Below are 19728 nucleotides of genomic sequence, written 5' to 3' on the forward strand. Positions count from 1 at the left end.
ATTGTTTCCAAATGTGTGGCACAGGCTGAACTCTAGCTGGTCATTCCTGCATCAGCTGCTTGACAGCAACAAGCTGCCAAATATTCGAAGGCTGTTGTGCCCTCAGTTGCCTCTGTAAAAGCCTGTTCTTTGCCAAAGTACATCATGCATTAAGGCAATGAAATGTGGTCTGGCTTCTGCTTAGCTGTTGTATGGGAAACTTAAAATTTCAGGCATTTCTTGCCCAAACGATGTTGCTGGATAGCATTCACAGTGTTTTGCTGACTGCACATATGCAAAGACTGACTTTTGAGAAAGGACATGTGAGGTATTCAACTCACCCCCCTCCCCAGTTCGTAGTCTAACAAGATACTGGCTGTCTTAAATTTGCCACTGCATATTTTTGCAGGCGTGTTTTTGTGAAGAATAACTGAATTTTACTAAGATAGATGTGAAATTAAACTTTTCAGAAATGTTTATACCATATTTGCTGACTCTTCCCACTGAAGGCAGACTTTTCCTGAAGTGCATGAGGTCATTCTTTTCATCCTTCTAAGTCTTGTCTCCCTTTCCCGGGTCAGGGGGGTGGATGAGATTCCTGGTATCCTTTGATCTAATACAAAAGTATACAGACTTAATTTTTAACACAGCTGTAATGCGTGAAGTGTGTACTAGGAAAGCATTCTATAGAAAGAAAAAAAAAAAGTGTGTCTAGGCATTCAATAACCAGTTTTCTTTGGAAGTTACAGCCGGAAATGACATTGCAGTCACTTAACAGATCTGCTCTTCTATTTAGGCTGATCTGTACACGGGAAGAAAGCATCATGCATGAAGGGTTGTTTGTGACAGCAATGAGAACTAAGCATTAAACATGCAGGAGGCTAGGCATGCTTCCCACGGACACGGTTAGCCACTTGCATAACTGTCCTGGCATTGGCAGTGCTATTTGCTCAGGACATGGAGGAGCTGAAAGGTAGAAGTCTCATCAGCCGTCTTCCCCAATTTGAATGTCTTGGCATGACTTCTCTGAAGTTGTCAGGGTGTTATCTGTGATTATGAAGGTTTTGGTGAATGTTTTATTTAATGAACAAAGTTTAGAGGAATAACGTGACTTTCAATTGCTGCCATTTGTGTCACTACTTCCATGTGGCAAATGCCTGAATTACTACCCTTAACAACCAGAAAGGACTTAGCAATTTTGAAAAGCAGTTTAAATACGCAATGCTTAAATGCAGATTTGGTAGCCTAATATTTAATCCTACATTTTGAGGCTCTACGCTCAAAATGACCTTTGTCATGGCTTTGTTTTTTACCATGAGAGGTTTTTTAGCCTAGTTCTTCAAAACAGTATGGTATTTGCAGGGTTTGCTGTGTTGTGTTGTAGGTGCATGGTTTCATTATATGAGGAACTGTTTTGTTTCTGTCTGTAAAGTATTTGTTTTTCTGTGATACCAACTGATAGTTATAAAAATACCAACCCTGTATGACACATCTCACTTTAAAACTTGAAGCAGTCATTATTAGCTGTCTTCTCATGTTCTTTTTATTCCTTTTACTTTCTGAATGGCCATCAAGAAATGCTGTTAAACTTCTTGTATAGAAGGATCAATAACTGAATTGAGGAACCTGTTTGTTTACAAAAAGTTCTGAACAGCACAATGTGAGGATGGCCCTGTGGGGAGGGCATGTGCATTTGTGTGCTACCCTTGCTGCTTCCTGGTCTTGACTGCCTGGATCTGCTGCTTTGGGAGCAAGACTAATGAAGTTCAGGTTTTAGTGTTTGCAGCCCTAAATCAGGTTATGTGTATGCAGCAGCAAATTTAGTTCCACTCATAGAAGTGGGAAGTTGCCCAAGGCTACCGAGTCCATGTAGCTCTGAAATATTAAGTTGAGCAATGGTTAACTACTACTTAAATTTGAGATCTAGCTGTTGAGGACTGGAATGTTGCAGTCTTGAGTAAATGTAAGCTTTGTCTGTTTAGACAACAGGGTTGTTAAGCAATTGACTGTGTCCTGGTATTTCGGGTAGTACCATTGCTTTGGAGAGAAATAAGTTATCTAGGCAGTCTTAAGGAAATATATTTGTTGACTCTTTTTAGTTCAGTCTTGTTGGTGCAGTGTTTCATGTTCAGGAACAGAATAGGTGTAGAATCATATAGCAGAATCTGTATGGTTTGTATAAGAATTTTTTTTTAAAGTTTACTGTCTTCTTCATATATTCATAGTTTTATTCAGCAATCTGCCTTTCTAAGAGCTCAGATACTCTATCCTTTGTACCTGGAAAGAAGTCATTACTTCATGAATGTCTTTTAGTTTTAATTTTATGATGTAGTGGAGTTGATGATGCACAAACTCATATTTTTAAACTATTAAAAAAAACCCCAACAAAACCAACCACCTTTAAGCTGAGTTTATCATGATCTGCTTTTATGGGGAAGATAACAATGGGGATTAGCGAATATTTTAGCTAGAATTGTTGCTTGATGCAAGTTCTACCTTTCCGTGGGGCCTTTGTTGGTTGGTTGTTTTTGTTTGTTTTGTTGGGTTTTTTTATGAGCCTTGAGGATTTAGGCAGAGAAAACACATTGCTTGTAGTGAAAGAAGCAAAGAAAGGATTGCAACTTAAAATGAGACCATGACGGTCATAACTGACTTAACTGACTAGAAGACATCTATCCTGATAGCATAGAAGGTAGCTTATTAGGTAGTTCCAGTTTTGACTGTTTGCAAAACATTGGTTAATTTATTTTGATCAGCCTGTAGCTGTCTGTCATTCTTTAACATGGGCTGTTAGCCATATATTGCAGTAGAGGTGTGACTTTTACTTAGGGAAGTAGGAAAAGGTTTGGCAAGAGCAAAACTTGACTGTAAAGGACTGTGGTCATTACATTTAAAGCTAAACTTAAATATGAAGAGATAGTACAATTTTGAGATATCCTCACAGACACATTTTCATTCTGTGTTTCAAATCCATTAGCTTTAGCATCAACAGCTCAAATATTAAACCAATTCATACTTCAGATAGAAATACAAAACTAAAATAATAGTGGCAAACAGCATTTCCACTCATAGTTTGGAGGATGGGTTTATTTGTGTGCAAACAGCATCATAAAAAATAGAGGTTACTTCTGTTTTGCAAGAGTATGTTTTCAGGAAGCCATTTGTGTGCTAGGTTCCACAGCAGGTCTCCTTCATTGTAAGGGACAGTCTCTAGGCCAAAACTGCAAAATGGGATCAAGTCAGCTGGGCAGAAATAAGGTGTGTTTAATTAAACAAAACCCTTCCCTATTTCAGTTTGATTTTCTGGGTATGGTAGCAGGTTCTAACTACTCTTAGCCAGTGCTGACTGTTACGGGTGGCTGACTCTGGTCTGAATTTTATTGGAGGCCTGGCAGTTGAAAAACAGTAAATTAAGCAGTATGATTGAAATGTATGCTTGATGCTTGCAACCCTATTTCTGGGGATGCTCTGTTAGCTTGTCTATAAGATACGGCAAAGTGAGAAATCCTCTTATGTAGATTTCGGTTATTTCTATTGCAAAGTTTCATTAGTGCTTCAGGAGAGTAGAGCATACATACCCTTATTAAAAAATGTTTTATAGTAGGCGTGATTAATACAACAAATGAGTGAACTTTTGTACTTCTTCACAATTCTGTGGCTGTAAATAGGTTGGCTGGTGGGTGAGATCCTCTACTTGGCTCAAATTTTGTATTGCACAGATTACATGAGTGATTGGGAGGTAGTCTGTGCACTGTGCCTGTCAGCATTTCCAAGCAAAGAGACTGTTCTGTTAGATGGAGACTCTCAGTATGTACTGATGTCCAGCTTTGCCAGTTGTGTGCATCAACAGAAGCAGCAGTGTCAGAAGTGCTCAAGCAATCTTAAGTTACTGGAGGGATCTTCACCATGACAGAATGGTCTGCTCTGGAGCAGTCTTAATACGGAAAGCTTGTTTTGGGGAAGGAGGCTCCTTCTCACCTCATTGTTGGAAAATCCTTACAAGGTTCTTTAGTAAACTTACTGAGATGGTAAATATTACAGGTAGCTCCTGAAGAAAATGAAATCAAAAGAAATAGATATATGAAGATGGCTCATAGGATTTTGCCCTCAAGTGATTTAGAAATATCAGTGTTAATATCCCAGCCGAGCACTAAAGAGATTTAAGAGTGTGGCTTTAAAGGTGACATTCAAATGCTATTTTAAGAGGAGTGATAAATGCTTGTGTTTTTCCTCTTGCCCTCTGCTTCATGCTGTAGAAGGTCCTCTTGACAATGGCTACAAGCAGTTCAATAAATGTGCTGATATTTTCTCCCTAAAACTTGTCTGGGACAAATTGCCTTCAGTTAAAATAGTCTGGCCTGGCATTTTCCATCCGAAGTGACTGAAAGCATCCCTCCTCTGAAAGAAAACGTGAGGTCTGAAAGTATACACATGTAAATCATCTTTTCTTTGGTCACTGATTAAGGGCAAGTTGGTATCAGCAAGTACAGCCACTACTAATTTATGGCAAATATACAGAAATAGTTGGCTTTAGTTGCTCTGTGGAATGGGCTTCCTTGATTATCGTCTTGAAGTTTATTTTGACACACAAGCCACAGCATTTAAAATTCTGATACTATGAATGAAAGACAGCAGTAGACTAGTGTTGCTTATAATAAACAGAAGCAAGTAATATCTCTCAAGTTGTTGTGGAGAGAAGACAGGGAGACATTTCAGAATATGCAAGTTTTCCCTGTGAACAACCTAAACGGGAACTTTTCTGAATGTGCTGTTAATGTGTGTTGCTTTTTTTTTTCCTGGAGTCCAAGTGTGTACCTTGTTAGTTTAGCATTTAATTATTTAAATTATTTTGCCGTTATTAATTCTCCTGAATGAGTTTTTGAGCTTGTAGTTCTGGAGAGAACAAAACTTCAGTGTGGCCTTCTAAAGTGCTGTAGTTGCAGTTAGGAGCACGATTGCCTGAAGAGGAATAATGAACTGCAATGAGAGTGTTCCTCCATTATCATAATGAGAGAAATTAGGGTATGGATTGAGAAATCTACTCTATTGTAGAACTAAACTTTTAAATTTAATTTTCTTACACAAATAGAGCATATTGTTTTGTTTAAAGGGGGAGAAGTATCATGTCTCAAGTTTACAACTTCATTAAATTAGGATAAATTGTGTGATTTAAAAGCATTTTTTTTTCTTCTTCTTAAATATTAAATCTTGGTGTTTGGTAAGTTCTAGAGGGTCAGCTCTCAGTGCGTTGGGGAAAAGCCTGTTGTCTGTTTAACTAACTTGAGTCTATCGTAGGACTCGGTGCTTCTGCTTGCTCATCTGATTACGCAGCTCAGCTCAAGGGAATAAGGTTAAGGACATGCTGTTGGTAACTAGAGCGTTTTCAGGGCTTTAGTTCGGCAGATGGGCTGCTTGGCTATATTCATACATCTGCCTACCTGCTGTGGCAGCTGCTGCTGCTGCATGTTGTGTTCTTTTGTTCTGTTCCAACCAAGAAAGGAGCACTAGGAAGTGTAGTGAATGGATTAATTTAAGGTTAAGGCTAGTGTTTTCCTTGCTGCCTAACTCTCTATCATAATAAAGCTTCTGATAATGAATCCTTCATAAAGTGAAATAGATTTTTAAGATGTATTTCAGGGGCTGAAACTAGCAAGCATTGTCTAAAAAACAGTCAAGCATGTTTTCTTTATATTGCCTGATGTTACTTATTTCAATATCTTTCTCTCTTTCCCCCTTCCCCCTCTTTTTCTAGGAGCAGTAACCAGACTTTGCCTGACACTGCATGGTCCAAAAGAATTAAGGAAATATGGAATGACATGAAGGAGATTAGTTGAGGATTAAAGGCTTTGAGGACAAAACACCTCTCCGAGGTGAAGCACAGACTAGCATTCTAGTTGTAGCTCTGAGGAGCTGTGTGCTGAAGAAAGATGGCAGATCCAGGAATGATGAGTCTGTTTGGAGAAGATGGGAATATTTTCAGTGAAGGGTTGGAAGGTCTTGGAGAATGTGGATATCCTGAAAATACAGTAAATCCTATGGGCCAGCAAATGCCCATGGATCAAGGATTTCCCTCTTTACAGTCATCTCTTCATCATCCCCCTGCAAATCAAAATCAAGCCAAGTTGACCCATTTTGATCACTATAATCAATACGAACAGCAGAAAATGCACCTGATGGATCAGCCGAACAGAATGATAAGCAATGCCCCTGGGAATGGTATAGCATCTCCTCATTCACAGTATCACAACCCTCCAGTTCCTCAGGTTCCTCATGGCAGTGGTTCTGGTGGTCAGATGGGAGTCTATCCCAGCATGCAGAGCGAAAGACACGGGCAACCCTTCGTAGACAGTGGCTCCATGTGGGGACCACGGGCAGTTCAAGTGCCGGACCAGATAAGAGCACCATACCAGCAGCAGCAGCAGCAGCAGCAACCACAACCAACACAGCCGCCACAGGCACCCTCCGGACCCCCTGGGCAGGGCCACCCTCAGCACATGCAGCAGATGGGAAACTACATGGCTCGCGGTGATTTTTCAATGCAACAGCATGGGCAGCCGCAACAGCAGAGGATGAACCAGTTTTCTCAAGGCCAGGAAGGCCTCAATCAGGGAAACCCTTTCATTGCCACCTCAGGACCTGGCCACTTGTCTCACGTGCCCCAGCAGAATCCCAGTATGGCACCTTCTTTGCGACACTCAGTCCAGCAATTTCATCACCATCCCCCTGCTGCTCTCCATGGAGAATCAGTAGCCCACAGTCCCAGATTCTCCCCTAATCCTCCCCAGCAGGGTGCTGTTAGGCCGCAAACACTTAATTTTAGTTCTCGGAGCCAGACGGTACCCTCACCTACTATAAACAACTCAGGGCAGTATTCTCGATATCCTTACAGTAACCTTAATCAGGGATTAGTTAATAATACAGGGATGAATCAGAATTTAGGCCTTACAAATAACACTCCAATGAATCAGTCTGTACCAAGATACCCAAATGCTGTCGGATTTCCATCAAACAGTGGTCAAGGACTAATGCACCAGCAACCCATCCACCCTAGTGGCTCACTTAACCAAATGAATGCTCAAACTATGCACCCTTCACAGCCTCAGGGAACTTATGCCTCTCCACCTCCCATGTCACCTATGAAAGCAATGAGTAATCCAGCAGGTACACCTCCTCCACAGGTTAGACCTGGTAGTGCTGGAATACCCATGGAAGTTGGCAGTTATCCAAATATACCCCATCCTCAGCCGTCACACCAGCCCCCTGGTGCCATGGGAATTGGACAAAGGAATATGGGCCCCAGAAACATGCAGCAGAATCGTCCGTTTATGGGTATGTCTTCAACACCGCGGGAGATGGGTGGGCACATGAGACCAAATGGTTGTCCAGGTGTTGGCCTTGCAGATCCACAAGCAATACAAGAGCGACTAATATCTGGCCAGCAGCTTCCTAGTCAACAGCAGTCTTTTCAACAGCAAATGCCAACCTGTCCTCCCATGCAGCCTCATCCAGGGATACATCATCAGTCTTCACCACCCCCACATCCTCATCATCAGCCTTGGGCACAGCTTCACCAGTCACCACAAAACACACCACAAAAAGTGCCTGTCCTTCAGGTAAGCTCTTTCCAATAAGTACAAAACATTTTAAATTGCTGTTGATGCGTTCCAGGGTACAAAAGATCTGTGGCTTCAAAATGGTTGCTCCTGTTTGGTTCCCCTGTTTGCTACTGGTTATGTGGCTTTTTTGGTGCACAGCTGAAGGTAAAATGAGGTTCAGGTAGCTCTCTGTTGTCCTCACAGTAATTTTTACAGGATGACATTATGAATAAACTAAAATATGGTACAGCAGCAGGACAAGCTGAATACCTGTTTTTTCTCGCTATTGATTCCTTTGAAAAGGGAAAAATGGAAAGCATGTGTGAGAATTGTCATTTAACCTATTAATTTTTGTATTTGCAACTTGGAGAAATAAGTATGTGTTAATAATGCGTTTGTTTTGGCCAGACCAAGGGTTTTCTTTAAATCCTAAGGGAATGTTTTGAGGTTTAAAGTTAAAGCTGAAACTTTCACATTTGAAGACATCTCCAGGATGAACTTCTTCAGCACTAGGTAATGCGACTGAGAAGTGGTGGGGCAACAGCTGATGCAAGGAGAAGACAGCAGATGTGAATCATAGTCTGAAATAAAATTTTCTGAGGATTAAATGAAATCTTAAATAGGACAGAAGTGTTATTTTACTGAGTCTCTTTATCTGTTGGGTTTAAATTAAAATGTATTACTTCCACGTAATTTTTCAATTAAAAGCTAGAAACAGTAAAAGATCTTGATCCTCTGTAGCTTAGCAGGTTCGACTACTCACTAGTGTGTTAAGCTTGAGCTGAAAAAGTGCCTTTTGGGATCCTTGTGTTTGCCATCGCTTGCCTCTGGCTCTGTGAGTCATCGTCATGAGGTCTTGGTACTGAATGAATAGGTGGTCAAGATATCAGTGGTTTAATTTTATTTTTAAAACCAGTCAGTAATTAATGCTGAGTAGCTCTCCACATAAATATTTGGAGACAATTGCTGGAATGCAGTCATAATGATACGATGCTACAATAAGCTTAATAAATCATAAAAACAGCTGTCCTAGCCAGCATCCCAGGCCTCTGCGGAAAGCAGCTGCTCAGCAGTCCCCTCCACTGCTGCCTGCCGGCTGCTTCTGTTAGCTGCTTCGCACAGCGTGAGGTGGGTCTGGGAATCAGATGTATCTGCTGCAGAGAGGCAGCTGACAAGGAGTGGTAGATGGAGCAGCTCAGCAGCTGGGAGAGGCTTCCACATTCCCTGTGGAAGTGAGGAGGGGGAAGTGCTGGAGGTGCCATAGGGTGGGGAGACCCTGAGAGGGAGTCTGGGGACTAGGCTGGGCAAGGGGAAGGATACTCACTGTCCCTCTGAGAGGGAAAAGGAAGCTTTCCTCTTGAAGAAGAAGAAAAATATCTTCAAAACCCTCTCTCTCTTCCCTGGCACCTTCAAAATTGGTGTGAAATTTTGTACCTGTGTTTGCCCTTCCACTTCCCTTGCCTTGATGCACAAGCTTTGTTTGGAAAACCCAAAGTACAGTTCTTGTTTACACATGGAGTTGTATATTTCTTTTTCAGAGACCAGCTTTTGACAGTGTATCTTGTGTTATCAACTGTATGGATAGGCAGGGTGAAAAATGAGAAAACTCATTTGTATACAAAAATGCCCAAGAGAATGAGCAGGTAATTCGAAGGGGACTAATGACAGCACACAAATGACTGAAGAAAGACTGATGATCAGTAGAAGAAGCAGAAGATGCGGTTTTTACCCTGAAGAGGAGGGCTGATGTCTGGCAGAAAAACCGTGAAACAAAATTGTAGAAATGGTAATGTAAGACTTGTAAGACAGTAAAGGAACAAAAGCCAGTGCCAGTAGGATCTCTTACAACCAGTAATGGTGGGGGTGTGGGAAGGGAAGACTGGAATTCAACTATGCCCTAAAGCTGTGGTGTTTTTCACCAGCCTTAGTTCCTTGTTTTCATCAAGTTAAACCTCTTTTTGGCAGCAAGAGATGGTTTGGGAGGTGGTTTTTCTTGTAGAATGGACAGGCTTGTTAAATGTTGCTAGGACATTAGTTTCCCTTTAATCACTGAAGAGGGTAAAATGCAGGCAGTTCAGCCCTTAAATGAGCTATGCAACCTATTACAAAATTCTGAACTGTAGATGAATAGCTTGAAAAGGTAAGTGCTGAAACAAAATAATTAGAGGAAAACCACATGATAACTCAAGTTATTTGATTAAAATCAGTAATTCACACAGTTGTAGCTAGCCAAGTAACTTGTCTGTTATCCTACTTCTGTTAAGTTTTTAGTTGGTAAAAGTTATTGTTAACATACTTTCCCATTAAGTAATTAGTTTGAGACCTGACTGTAGTAATGAAACTCTTGACAGGCAGGCATTTCTCCCCTGAAAACTGGATGAAATAAGTGTTGTTCAACTCAAGGAAAGCTCATCTCCTCCCCACCCTCTGGGGAAAAATGCAGATGTGTGAAACCCCTGCTCTCAAGACAGAGCAGAGAATTTGTAGCTCTCCTGTCTGTGTCATGGTTTTCCCTTCATGTCAGTTGGCAAAAAACTGTTCACTGGAGAACAGTTATTTAAATGACTGGTTTGTTTTTATTTGTATAAAATGAACCAACAAAATTAATGTAGTCAGTGAAATGGAAATCACTGTACTTTTAAATCAACAGAAGCCATCTTGGTAATTATTTTTCAGTGATTTGAAGCTAGCCTTATCATGGGAAGGCTGTAATACTTGTGGTTAACCAAATTACTGTTTTGTTTTTAGATATGTTGGAAGGAGAGTGAAGTTCTTTTGCTTTTAACTTGAAAGAAATTGCCGTGTCGATTCTAGGGTTTATTTCTTTTTTGCGTGCAAAACTGCAAATTATTTTGGCTGGGAGATAGAGCTGGTGATTGACAATTCAGCTGGTTCAAATTAATAGCTGAAAACTAGACATGGTTATTAGGACCTTGTTAGCAGCGAGTTCATGGCTTCAGTGGAGTTTGATAGATTCCAAAGAACCACCATAGCACTGGGACATTCAGTCTGTGCTTCGTTTTTTTTTTTAAGCCTCCCCTTTGAAATGTTCTTCACCAAAGGCTTTTGGAAGAGCCTGTTGGCCATGGGGTGAGGAGGCAGGTTCTGCTGCGACTGGGTAATCGGCCGAGGTGTAAAGCAGAGGTGTTGGAGCCGACGTTCTCCACAAGAGGCTCGGAGTACCTTGATTGTTTTCACAGGGGAGGCATCTGGGTTGGGCTTGCGAGATTGCACTCTCCAAAAGTGATCTGGAAAAGAGTGAAAAGTCAGATGGCAAAGTTTGCTGCTGCTGTTTACGCATTAAAAGCTGAGTGCCAAGTTCAGATGTGATGAAGAGCCTAAAAATAATGAAACTGAACAGTTAGAAATAGAACAGGTATGTCAGTCGCTTAGTTGTAGACTGTGTGAGTTAAAGCATGGCCAGGGGAGGTCTAGATTGGATATTAGGAAAAATTTCTTCACTGAAAGGGTTATCAAGCACTGGAACAGACTGCCCAGGGTAGTGGTTGAGTGGTTTAAATACCTTCCTGGAGACATAGCATGGGGCATAGATGTGGTACTTATGGATATGGTTTAGTGGTGGAGTTGGCAGTGTTAGGTTAGCAGTTGGCCTGGATGATCGTCTTTTCTAACCAAAATCATTTTGTGATTCTATGGTGCCTGGACAGTGAAGTGGCAGGCAAAAACCTCTCCTTAGGAACAGGATCTTGGTATTAGATGGCTATCTGAAAATGTGCTCTGATGGTCGAAGAAGTAAAACTGTATGAATTGTTACAGAAGTAGCAGAGAGCAAAATGAAGATTATCATGGTGCCACATGATGCATGGTGTGCTGATGTGGCAAGTGCCTTGCAGCTCTGGGCCCCTTCCTCAGACCTCAGAAAATACAGTAGTGCTTGAGAAAGTGCAGAAAGGGGTGATGTAGTGGGGAAGGGAAGGAGAGAGATGGTGAAAGCTTCTGAAATTGTGAGTGATGTGGGTGTATGGAAAAGGTGAATGTGAAACAAAGGTTGTTTGTCACTTGTTTGTTTTTTTTTCTCCTTGAATTCTTTTAGGGCTGGAAGTAGGTGATCTTTTAAGGTCCCTTCCAACTCAAGCCAGTCTATGATTCATTAAATTATCAGGTGGTGAGCTCAGAACTGCACATTAAAAAGCTGATCTCTGAGATGTTGTACAGAAAAATGCATCATCATTTGATAAACCTGATGGCACCACATTTGGCTCAGCAAATATGTGCCATAAATAAGAAGTGACTGTGTGTTTTTTATTGGGGTACATCTACTGTGTGTGTGTGTTCAGTTCTTTTACTCTTCCACAGACTTTCAGAGGCAGGTTGTCAGGCCTTTGGAGGGCTGATGCTGTGCAGTTGCTCTTATGTATTATTATTTTCTGATAGTTTTTTTAGTGATAGAGTGAGTGTAGTACTTTTCTCTGCCAAGAATAAGCTATTCTGGGTGTGTTGTTAGACATAGCTTATTTGCCCATAGCTACTGTGTGGGCTGGAGTTTCAAGTCCTGTTCATTTATCATATTCCACAAATGTGTTCTACATTATTTATAGTCAAACATAGGAATACTTGGTTAACAAATAATTATGATACAGCCTCCATTGTCAGCTAATGGTAGATCTTGATGGTGGGAACTGACTGGAATATGATACTCAGTTGTGGTGCCCAGGTTGTTGTGGAGAAGGAATTCATTTTGTGTGTTTTACCGGTTCACCACCAGGTTTATTCTGCTGGCCTCACCATATGTGGGCATATGACTTTGCTTTAAATCATAACTCATAGCTGTGTTTGGTATGAACACATCCTTTTGAAATTTCCTGCCCCCCCTCGCAGGGGGGGAGGCAGGGAAAGTCCTGCTGAGTCACCAGCTGGGTCACCCCTGTCAAAGGCCCTCCCTGCATTTTTAAACCCTGTGTTGCTGCCTCAGTTTAATTTAAGCTTGGATATACCTGAATGGAGAGGGATATTAATGAAAACTACTATTAGCTGGAGTGTTCTGACACAGTATTCTAACCCAGCAGAGAGTGCGTGTTAAGTCAGTTACTGCTGGCACTCTAAAATGGAGTTGACTTTCTCCTGGGCATTTAATAGTTTTAATGTCAATGAGTAATGGGAGACTGAATTCTTACTTATCTGCTTTCTGTCTTTGCATAACCACTATCTTTCATTGCATCTCCTATAATTTTATTTAGTAAGAAATTACATGTTTTCAGATGGTTAGGATTTTTTCCATAGATTAATATCCACAAGCAATGTCCTACAGCTCCAGAGAACTCTTAGCTTTTTCATATCTTGAGCATTTAGTTTTTTGATTTATTTCCTGTCAATAAGCAGAACAACTAATTTTTAATTTATTTTTTTTTAAACGAATACTACTGTGTACTTTCTGTAGCCTCTACAGAGGCTATTTCACGTGACTGCTAGCTGGTCTTTGGGGGGGGTACTGTGTGTGTTGCATGTTCAGCAAAATCTCATGGCTGCCCCTAGAAATTCTGGTTTCCCTTTTCAAGTGTTCACAGACCAGCAAACTAGTGTATGTTGGCAAGATTGTTGAAGGTGCTAGACTAAATGGACTAAAAAAACCCAACAGTATTCAAGCTTTATTGATTACATTTGTATATTATTTTTATATAGAGATAGCGCGCGTGTGTGCATTTATGTAAAAAATATGTAAAAAACCTAGGCCATATCAGCAGTTGCATATAATGATGAAAGTCATGCTGAGAAGAAAAGCCACTATATTAATCTAAAAGTAAAAGCTGATAATAGTAAATTTTTCTTAAAAATTCACAGGCTTCTGTATTTTGTTGAGTTATTGAAGAACTCCTGTATTTGAGCAATGTACGCAGTGTGATTAACTATATTTTTCCAGATAAAAGTAGAGCATTGAAGCTACCTGTGGTTAAAGGTATTGAAGTTATTTCACTTCTGTGAAGTAGAAGTTTCTTTTGCTGATAACCTGATCGATCAATCCATGAGATAGTTCATGAGCAGGTTTCTCAAAGGATATATTATTCATATAAAAAACTTTGTCCAACTGAAGTTCATGTTCTAAAAGTCCTTCGATGCATTCCAGTCTAACAGTTAATATTAATGGATGCAAAGGTTTTATTTCTTCCTCACCCTAGAGAAGGGTATATGTACTTCTGTAAATGTGTTGCAGTGATTCTGCAGTGAATTAGGCCTTTGGGTCAAAGACTTCTTTTTTTGAGGTGGTTTTGCTGTGGATTTTTGGGGTCTTTTTTATTGTTGAGGGGGCACAAGTAACTTCAAGAACACTTCTCCCCTCAGGTGCCATGATTTGACTGTGATGAAAATAATTTGTGCCAGTAAATTACCTGCTCTGGAGTTTTGAGTAAAGCCAGTTTGCATCGTTATCATATAAACACAAGTCTACATCAGCATACTGATTTTGTAGGCTTAAGACTTACCAGACTTGTTCTTCAGCATGAATGTGCTGAGAGTTTCTGTGATATGTTGGTGACCTAAATGTGCTTTTTCTTTAAATACATTAAAACTTATGCTGCTCTTTGGTACTTCAGTATTCTTATCTGGTGATGGTCACTTCCAGTGGGATTTAGCAATCATCTTATTTTCCCATGGCTGAACACATTCTCCTATTTGATATTTATTTGAAGGAATTTAAATCTTGTTTGAGAAGCCTTTTTCATGACTGAAAACTGATAGCCTAATAAAACCCCTCGTGTCTGTATCACTAGCAGCCTACAAAACTTAAAAGGATGGAAAACTGGAGTAAATGAGAGAAGAGATGTGTGATTTAGTTATTTTATTTACATTTATTTTTTTATTTCTTTAAATACACTGGCAGTCTTAGTAAGGAACAAGTTGCAAGCAAACTAATTTCCTATGTTTTTTTGTTTCCTCCTTCTGGTGTTCCATCCTGCTCTTTCACGTGGAATTTGACTAAATGTCTCATTTCCCACTAAGATGGGATGCTGTCACTTTGAAGTTCGATTTTTAACTTTTATTTGTAGAGATTGTTTTCTCCCTTTGTTCAATGAGCCAGTGCTTTTCATTTCTGAATTTTCAGATTTGAACTATAATGGAAGGTACTGATGACCAAACAGTTGGGAAACTCAGATACTGGAATAGTATTTTTAATAAGGGACTATCTCACCTGAACGATGTATTGGCATGGACATAATACCCATTCTGTCCGTTCTTCATTCTCCTTTGAGACTTTTCCTTTCTAGGTATCAATTTTCTTTTAATTCTATGGAGATATATAAATATATGATACAGGTGGTAATGTATTTTGGGAACAATGGCCTGTTTGTTTGTTTTTTCTTTAGAGATGCAATCTATAAATATTTGGTACCTTCTGTTGTCAACAGATTTGTAACGTTTGGTAGCTAAGGAGTGAGATTAACACCCTTGAATTTTTCACCGTGATTAAAGCATCTGTTTCTATAAATCTCACTTTGAAATGTTCCAGATTTTGCAGGTGTGGCTTAAAGATGGTGAAGCAGTTTCTCATGAGCTGGTAGGAGTAGGAAGTGTGGGCAGGAGGAGGTGATCAGGGAGGAGACAGAGAAAGGCTGAGCTGATGGAGCAAAGCTGAGCAGTAGGAACAGAGAGGAACTGAGCAACATCTGTATTAAAGGGGACAGAGAAGTTCAGCGAGTCACCCCACCTCTCTTGCACCAGCTCTCTGAGTCACCTGCCTCTTGAGCCCTGGACTGAGGTAGCCATTGGGCACTGTGGTGCCTGTTGATGTTCTGCACACTGCTTCAGGGTGCACCTTTGTGTCACCATGCTGTCTCTTGCCCTTCTCTGGGTGGAGAGTATGCTGATAGCTTCCCAGAATAGCTGTGTGAACTCAAACTATCAATATCTTATGTGCTTAAAAAAAAAAACCAAAACAAAAGTCAATGCAAATAAAGGTAGATGAGGTCTGGGATACAGAACCTTAGGTCCTTCCTACCATCAGCATGCCTGATCATTTGGTGAACTTGCTTATCTGGCCAGCTCAGTTCTGGCCTGGTCGTATTCCTACATCTCTTCAGTTGCAAGCACAAGGCTATTAGCCAAGCTGGTGGTGTGGGAGTGGGAATGCTTGGTTGGAGAAGATGGGGATTGCCTCTTCCTCTGGCAGTGAGCTCTCAGGCCCTTTAATACCCTAACACAGCAAGTATCTGTAGCACTTGTCCTCAGTAACTAGCCCTTAAGTCCTCCCTCAAATTTCTGTTAGAAGTCAAAACTTTGTTTTGTTTTATTGAATTACTGACAAATAGGTCACATTCCAACTTCTCCCATTTTTTTTAAACTCTCACCTTTTGTTCCTTTTTTCACACAAATACAAATAAATGACTGATTTTATTTCAGAGGTGTGTTTTATTTTTTTAAAAGGACTTTTTTCCTCTCCCAGCTGAAGTATTTGCAGCTATTTTGTTGCCGAAGAGATAAAAGAACATCCCCTTTCTGGCAGAGAGATCTTGCCACAATCTTACTGTATATGGATCATGTGCTTTGAAATGAGGGAAGATGCCTCCGATATCTGTCAATGAATTGTTTTCCTTGAGCACTGAATGTTTGGGTTTTTTGGTTGTTTGTTTTTTGTTGTTTTTTTTAGTCAACATAGAGAATTGTTTAAAAGCATGAAAAGTTAGAAATAAAACTCATTAATTTCTTAGTCACCTTTATGAGGAAACAGAACTGAGAGATAGGATGACTTAGTGATCTGAGTGTGGGTTTGATTTATAAACTTTGTAATGAACATTCTTTCTGATTTTACTGACATTAATATACCACCTATTTAGTTAGAATTTTCTCAGTTAACTGGGTAAGGTAATAGTTTTGCCCCTTTTTATGAACAACATACAGATGGTGAGCATAAAGATTGCTACTTATTCAAAATCCAAATTAATAAAACTCCAGATTAGGATTCTTACTGGGGTATCTGTTACTCTGAAGCATGCCATCTCCTTGCTCTCCTTGTCATTCCTTTCACTATTCCTTTTGCTTAAGAGTGCATCTCAAGAAGATGGAGATGACCAGCGTAAAAGTTCAAAGCAGGAAATCCCCCTTTTTGTGTCAGAATGTGGTGGTTGGAGAGGTTATTCTGAGAGTAGTGCAGTTATACAAGATGTGGAAGAAAACAAATGGATCTCTCTCTCTCTCATCTTCCACTGTTGCGTTGGAAGGAATCTTTGTTCCTTTGTTTTTGTTGTTCCATCACCTTTTCATTCCTAAATCAGTACCAAGGGTCTGGATACAACTTTCCTGTACTCCTCAGCTGTTCTATTGTTATAGCAAAGTTGAGGAGACAGCAGCTCGGGTATTAACACTGAACATGCATTGAAGTAAGAATTTGTGGGAGTGGGTTTATATTGCATGGGTTGCTGCTATAGAAGTTAAACATCAAGAAATATTTATTTCTGGAGAATATTACTGACTTTTTAATTTTGGCAAGTTGAAAGCATTTGTCTTTTAAGAGTGAAACACTTTTTCTTCAGTACATAGTACCAGGTGTATCTTTGCTATATAGTTATGACATGTTGCAGGGAAGTCCCAAAAACTTAAGTAAGTTTGATCTTTCGCTTTCTACATTTTGTTTTAAATACATGAACTCTTGTTATTTTGATCAGAGAGAAAATTTTCGTATGTGACACGGGAGTTTCTGAAGGAAATTTACACCCACTGACAGTAGACTTTGTTAAACTGAATAATCAACTGAATAAAAAAAGAAATTTTAATTGTGCCAATTAAGTTGTATTTTACTATGTCTATGTAATTCCCACAAGCAAAAGAATATAATGACCACAGTAACTGAGAGGCTAATACTTCTGTAGTTTTTTGGATGTAGTCTTCCTGTAAGAAAAGAGAGAGAGCACTCATAAGAAACTTCATAACAAACTTTCTAATATCTAGTAGTCAATTTGAACTCTCTTTTTTCCACTCTCCTTTTACATCTCCTTTCTCTCCAGATGGCCCTCCATCCACTTGCACGCTGGTACTTCGTATCTTTTTTGGCCCTGCAAGACTCTTGATAACTGTGATAATACTGTAATTTTCCTTACACGTGAGCGCTGAATGATATGAAGTACTTTATTTTATTTTTGGAAGAAATCTTTCTGTACCAGCCAATTGGTGCTAAATATAGTAGGAAACTTATAATATAGAGTGTGTATTTGAGTATAAAGTGACACCTCACCTTAAAAGGTTGACCTCAGAGTTTACTTGTAAAACTGTATATGGAATACATAGTCATTAAAGCTAGTCTAAAAATGGGGCTTTGTGACTGTTGTTTGTATCTCTGTCAGTTTATTAACAGGCTGTTGTAAATGTTTACTGGGGTAAACAGCATCAGCTGTGGAAATAGGGAAGAATGCCTATGATATTGGAAGACTGCTTAGTTTTTCAGTCTTACTCTCTGTTATCCTCTTTGAAATATTTTAGGAAAACTTGTTGACAATGAGATGGTTATGTAACTAAGGCACTAGACAGGGATTCAGGGAATTCTTGCTCTGACACACGTTGCTTGTTAACAGTGTTTCATGTTTGTATTGCCAGTATTGCTGCTAGGTGTGTGCTGCAGCAGTGGCGAGCAGGGGATGGCAGAGCAGTTCCTGCAGTTCCCTGCTGCACTTTACAGCAACACTGAGAAATGTAACTCAGAAACTATTACTGACAGTTGAGGGCTAACTTAGTTATAAAGGGTCGCTTTAGACACAGCTTGCTGGTCATAGTACAATATGAAAATATAAAACAGAACTTAAACCTGAAATTGCTGTAGAAACATGCGCATAGGAATTTTTACATTTCACTATAGGTTGTGTAAAGAACGACTGGAGCTAAGATACTACAGATATCTGCACCAAATATTAAGGTATTTAATGTTTCATAGAACAATGTTAAACTGGTTGGAGAACTAAAGTATGATATAGGCATTATAATGAATAGTTATCTCAATCGGTTAAATTAGGTGATTGTCCACAAAAAAGGAAATGTGATGGTTTTGGTTAGGTTTTTCCTTTCTTCCCTTCTCTCCAGTTCTAATGCCATTTTCTGATTTAATTATTAATTTAGTTCACTTAACAGAGGAGTTGGGAAAAGGCCCGCCTGTGGCATGTGAAAAATACTGATCAGACAACATATTCCAAGGCTTTTTTCATTTGTTGCTGTGACCTAAAGAACTAGAGCTTGAGGAGTATCTCAGACTCTGACTTAAATGGGTCTTGAGCAGCACATGTAACATCAAAGGCTTTTTAACAACTCTGATTTGAGTCCCACTTTGTTATGCTGAAGTTAATAAAATACTGCAGTGGTAAGGCTAGTTGGAGAACTGCTGTCTTTCTACCCCAAGAGAAAAATACTGATGGTGACTGACGCTCTCTTTTGGTTTCATATCTCATGTGTATCCATTAAGGATTCTTTGAGTCAGTAGTTTCAACCTGTGGTCTGTATGACTCTGAAGTCCCCTGCAGAGTGCTTCGAAGTGGCCTGGGAAAGGTGATCATGGAGAGCAGGTTTACATGCTAAGCAACAGTATGGGTATGTGAAGTTTTTTAAGGGAATGACATTGTCACTACTAGAGGCTTATAGATTTTTAAAAAAGGAGAAAAAAAAATGACAGAGCAGAGTTCTGCGTTGTAACGTAAACCTCACTTTCAGATGGGATCTACTCAGGCTGGTGTGTGAACAGACAGCAGTTACAGTCTCAGTGTAAAATGTAGACACCCTGTGTCCCATGTATTAGGACTAGTACTGTTTAATGTCTTCAGTAACGCACATGATGGGATTGAGTACACCTCCAGCAAGTTTGCAGATGACACCAAGCAAAGTGGTGCTGTTGGCACTTGTGAGAGATGGAATGCCATTCAGAGGGACCTGGACAAGCTTGAGAAGTGGGTCTATGTGAACCTCATGAAGTTCAACAGGGCCAAGTGCAGTAGCCCCCAGTGTCAATACAGCTTGAAGGAATTGAGAGCAGCCCTGGGGAAAAGGACCTGGGGGTACTGGTGGGTGAAAAGCTGGGCATGATCTGTCAGTGTGTGCTTACAGCCCAGAAGCTAACCGTATATTGAGCTGCATCAAAAGAAGTGCGTGGTCAGCAGGTTAAGGGAGGTGATTCTCCCTCTCTATTGCACTCTTGTGAGACCCCACCTGGAGTACTGTGTCCAACTCT

The 19728-nt window shown here is 40.1% G+C and overlaps 1 protein-coding gene across 2 annotated transcripts in view; it reads left to right on the plus strand.

Annotated features, from left to right (window-relative positions):
• Positions 1-5731: 5731 nt before the first annotated feature.
• Positions 5732-19728, plus strand: part of CHD7 (chromodomain helicase DNA binding protein 7) — a 92439-nt gene continuing 78442 nt past the window's right edge. For both annotated transcript variants that reach the window (XM_009995538.1, XM_009995539.1), the window contains exon 1: positions 5732-7592. In XM_009995538.1, the coding sequence (XP_009993840.1) occupies positions 5907-7592 (1686 nt within the window). In that variant the 5' untranslated portion in view covers positions 5732-5906. The remainder of the gene's footprint in view (positions 7593-19728) is intronic.

The sequence above is a fragment of the Chaetura pelagica genome, unplaced genomic scaffold (assembly GCF_000747805.2).
Source record: "Chaetura pelagica isolate M959 unplaced genomic scaffold, ChaPel_1.0 scaffold83, whole genome shotgun sequence".
NCBI classification, from domain to species: Eukaryota; Metazoa; Chordata; class Aves; order Apodiformes; family Apodidae; genus Chaetura; species Chaetura pelagica.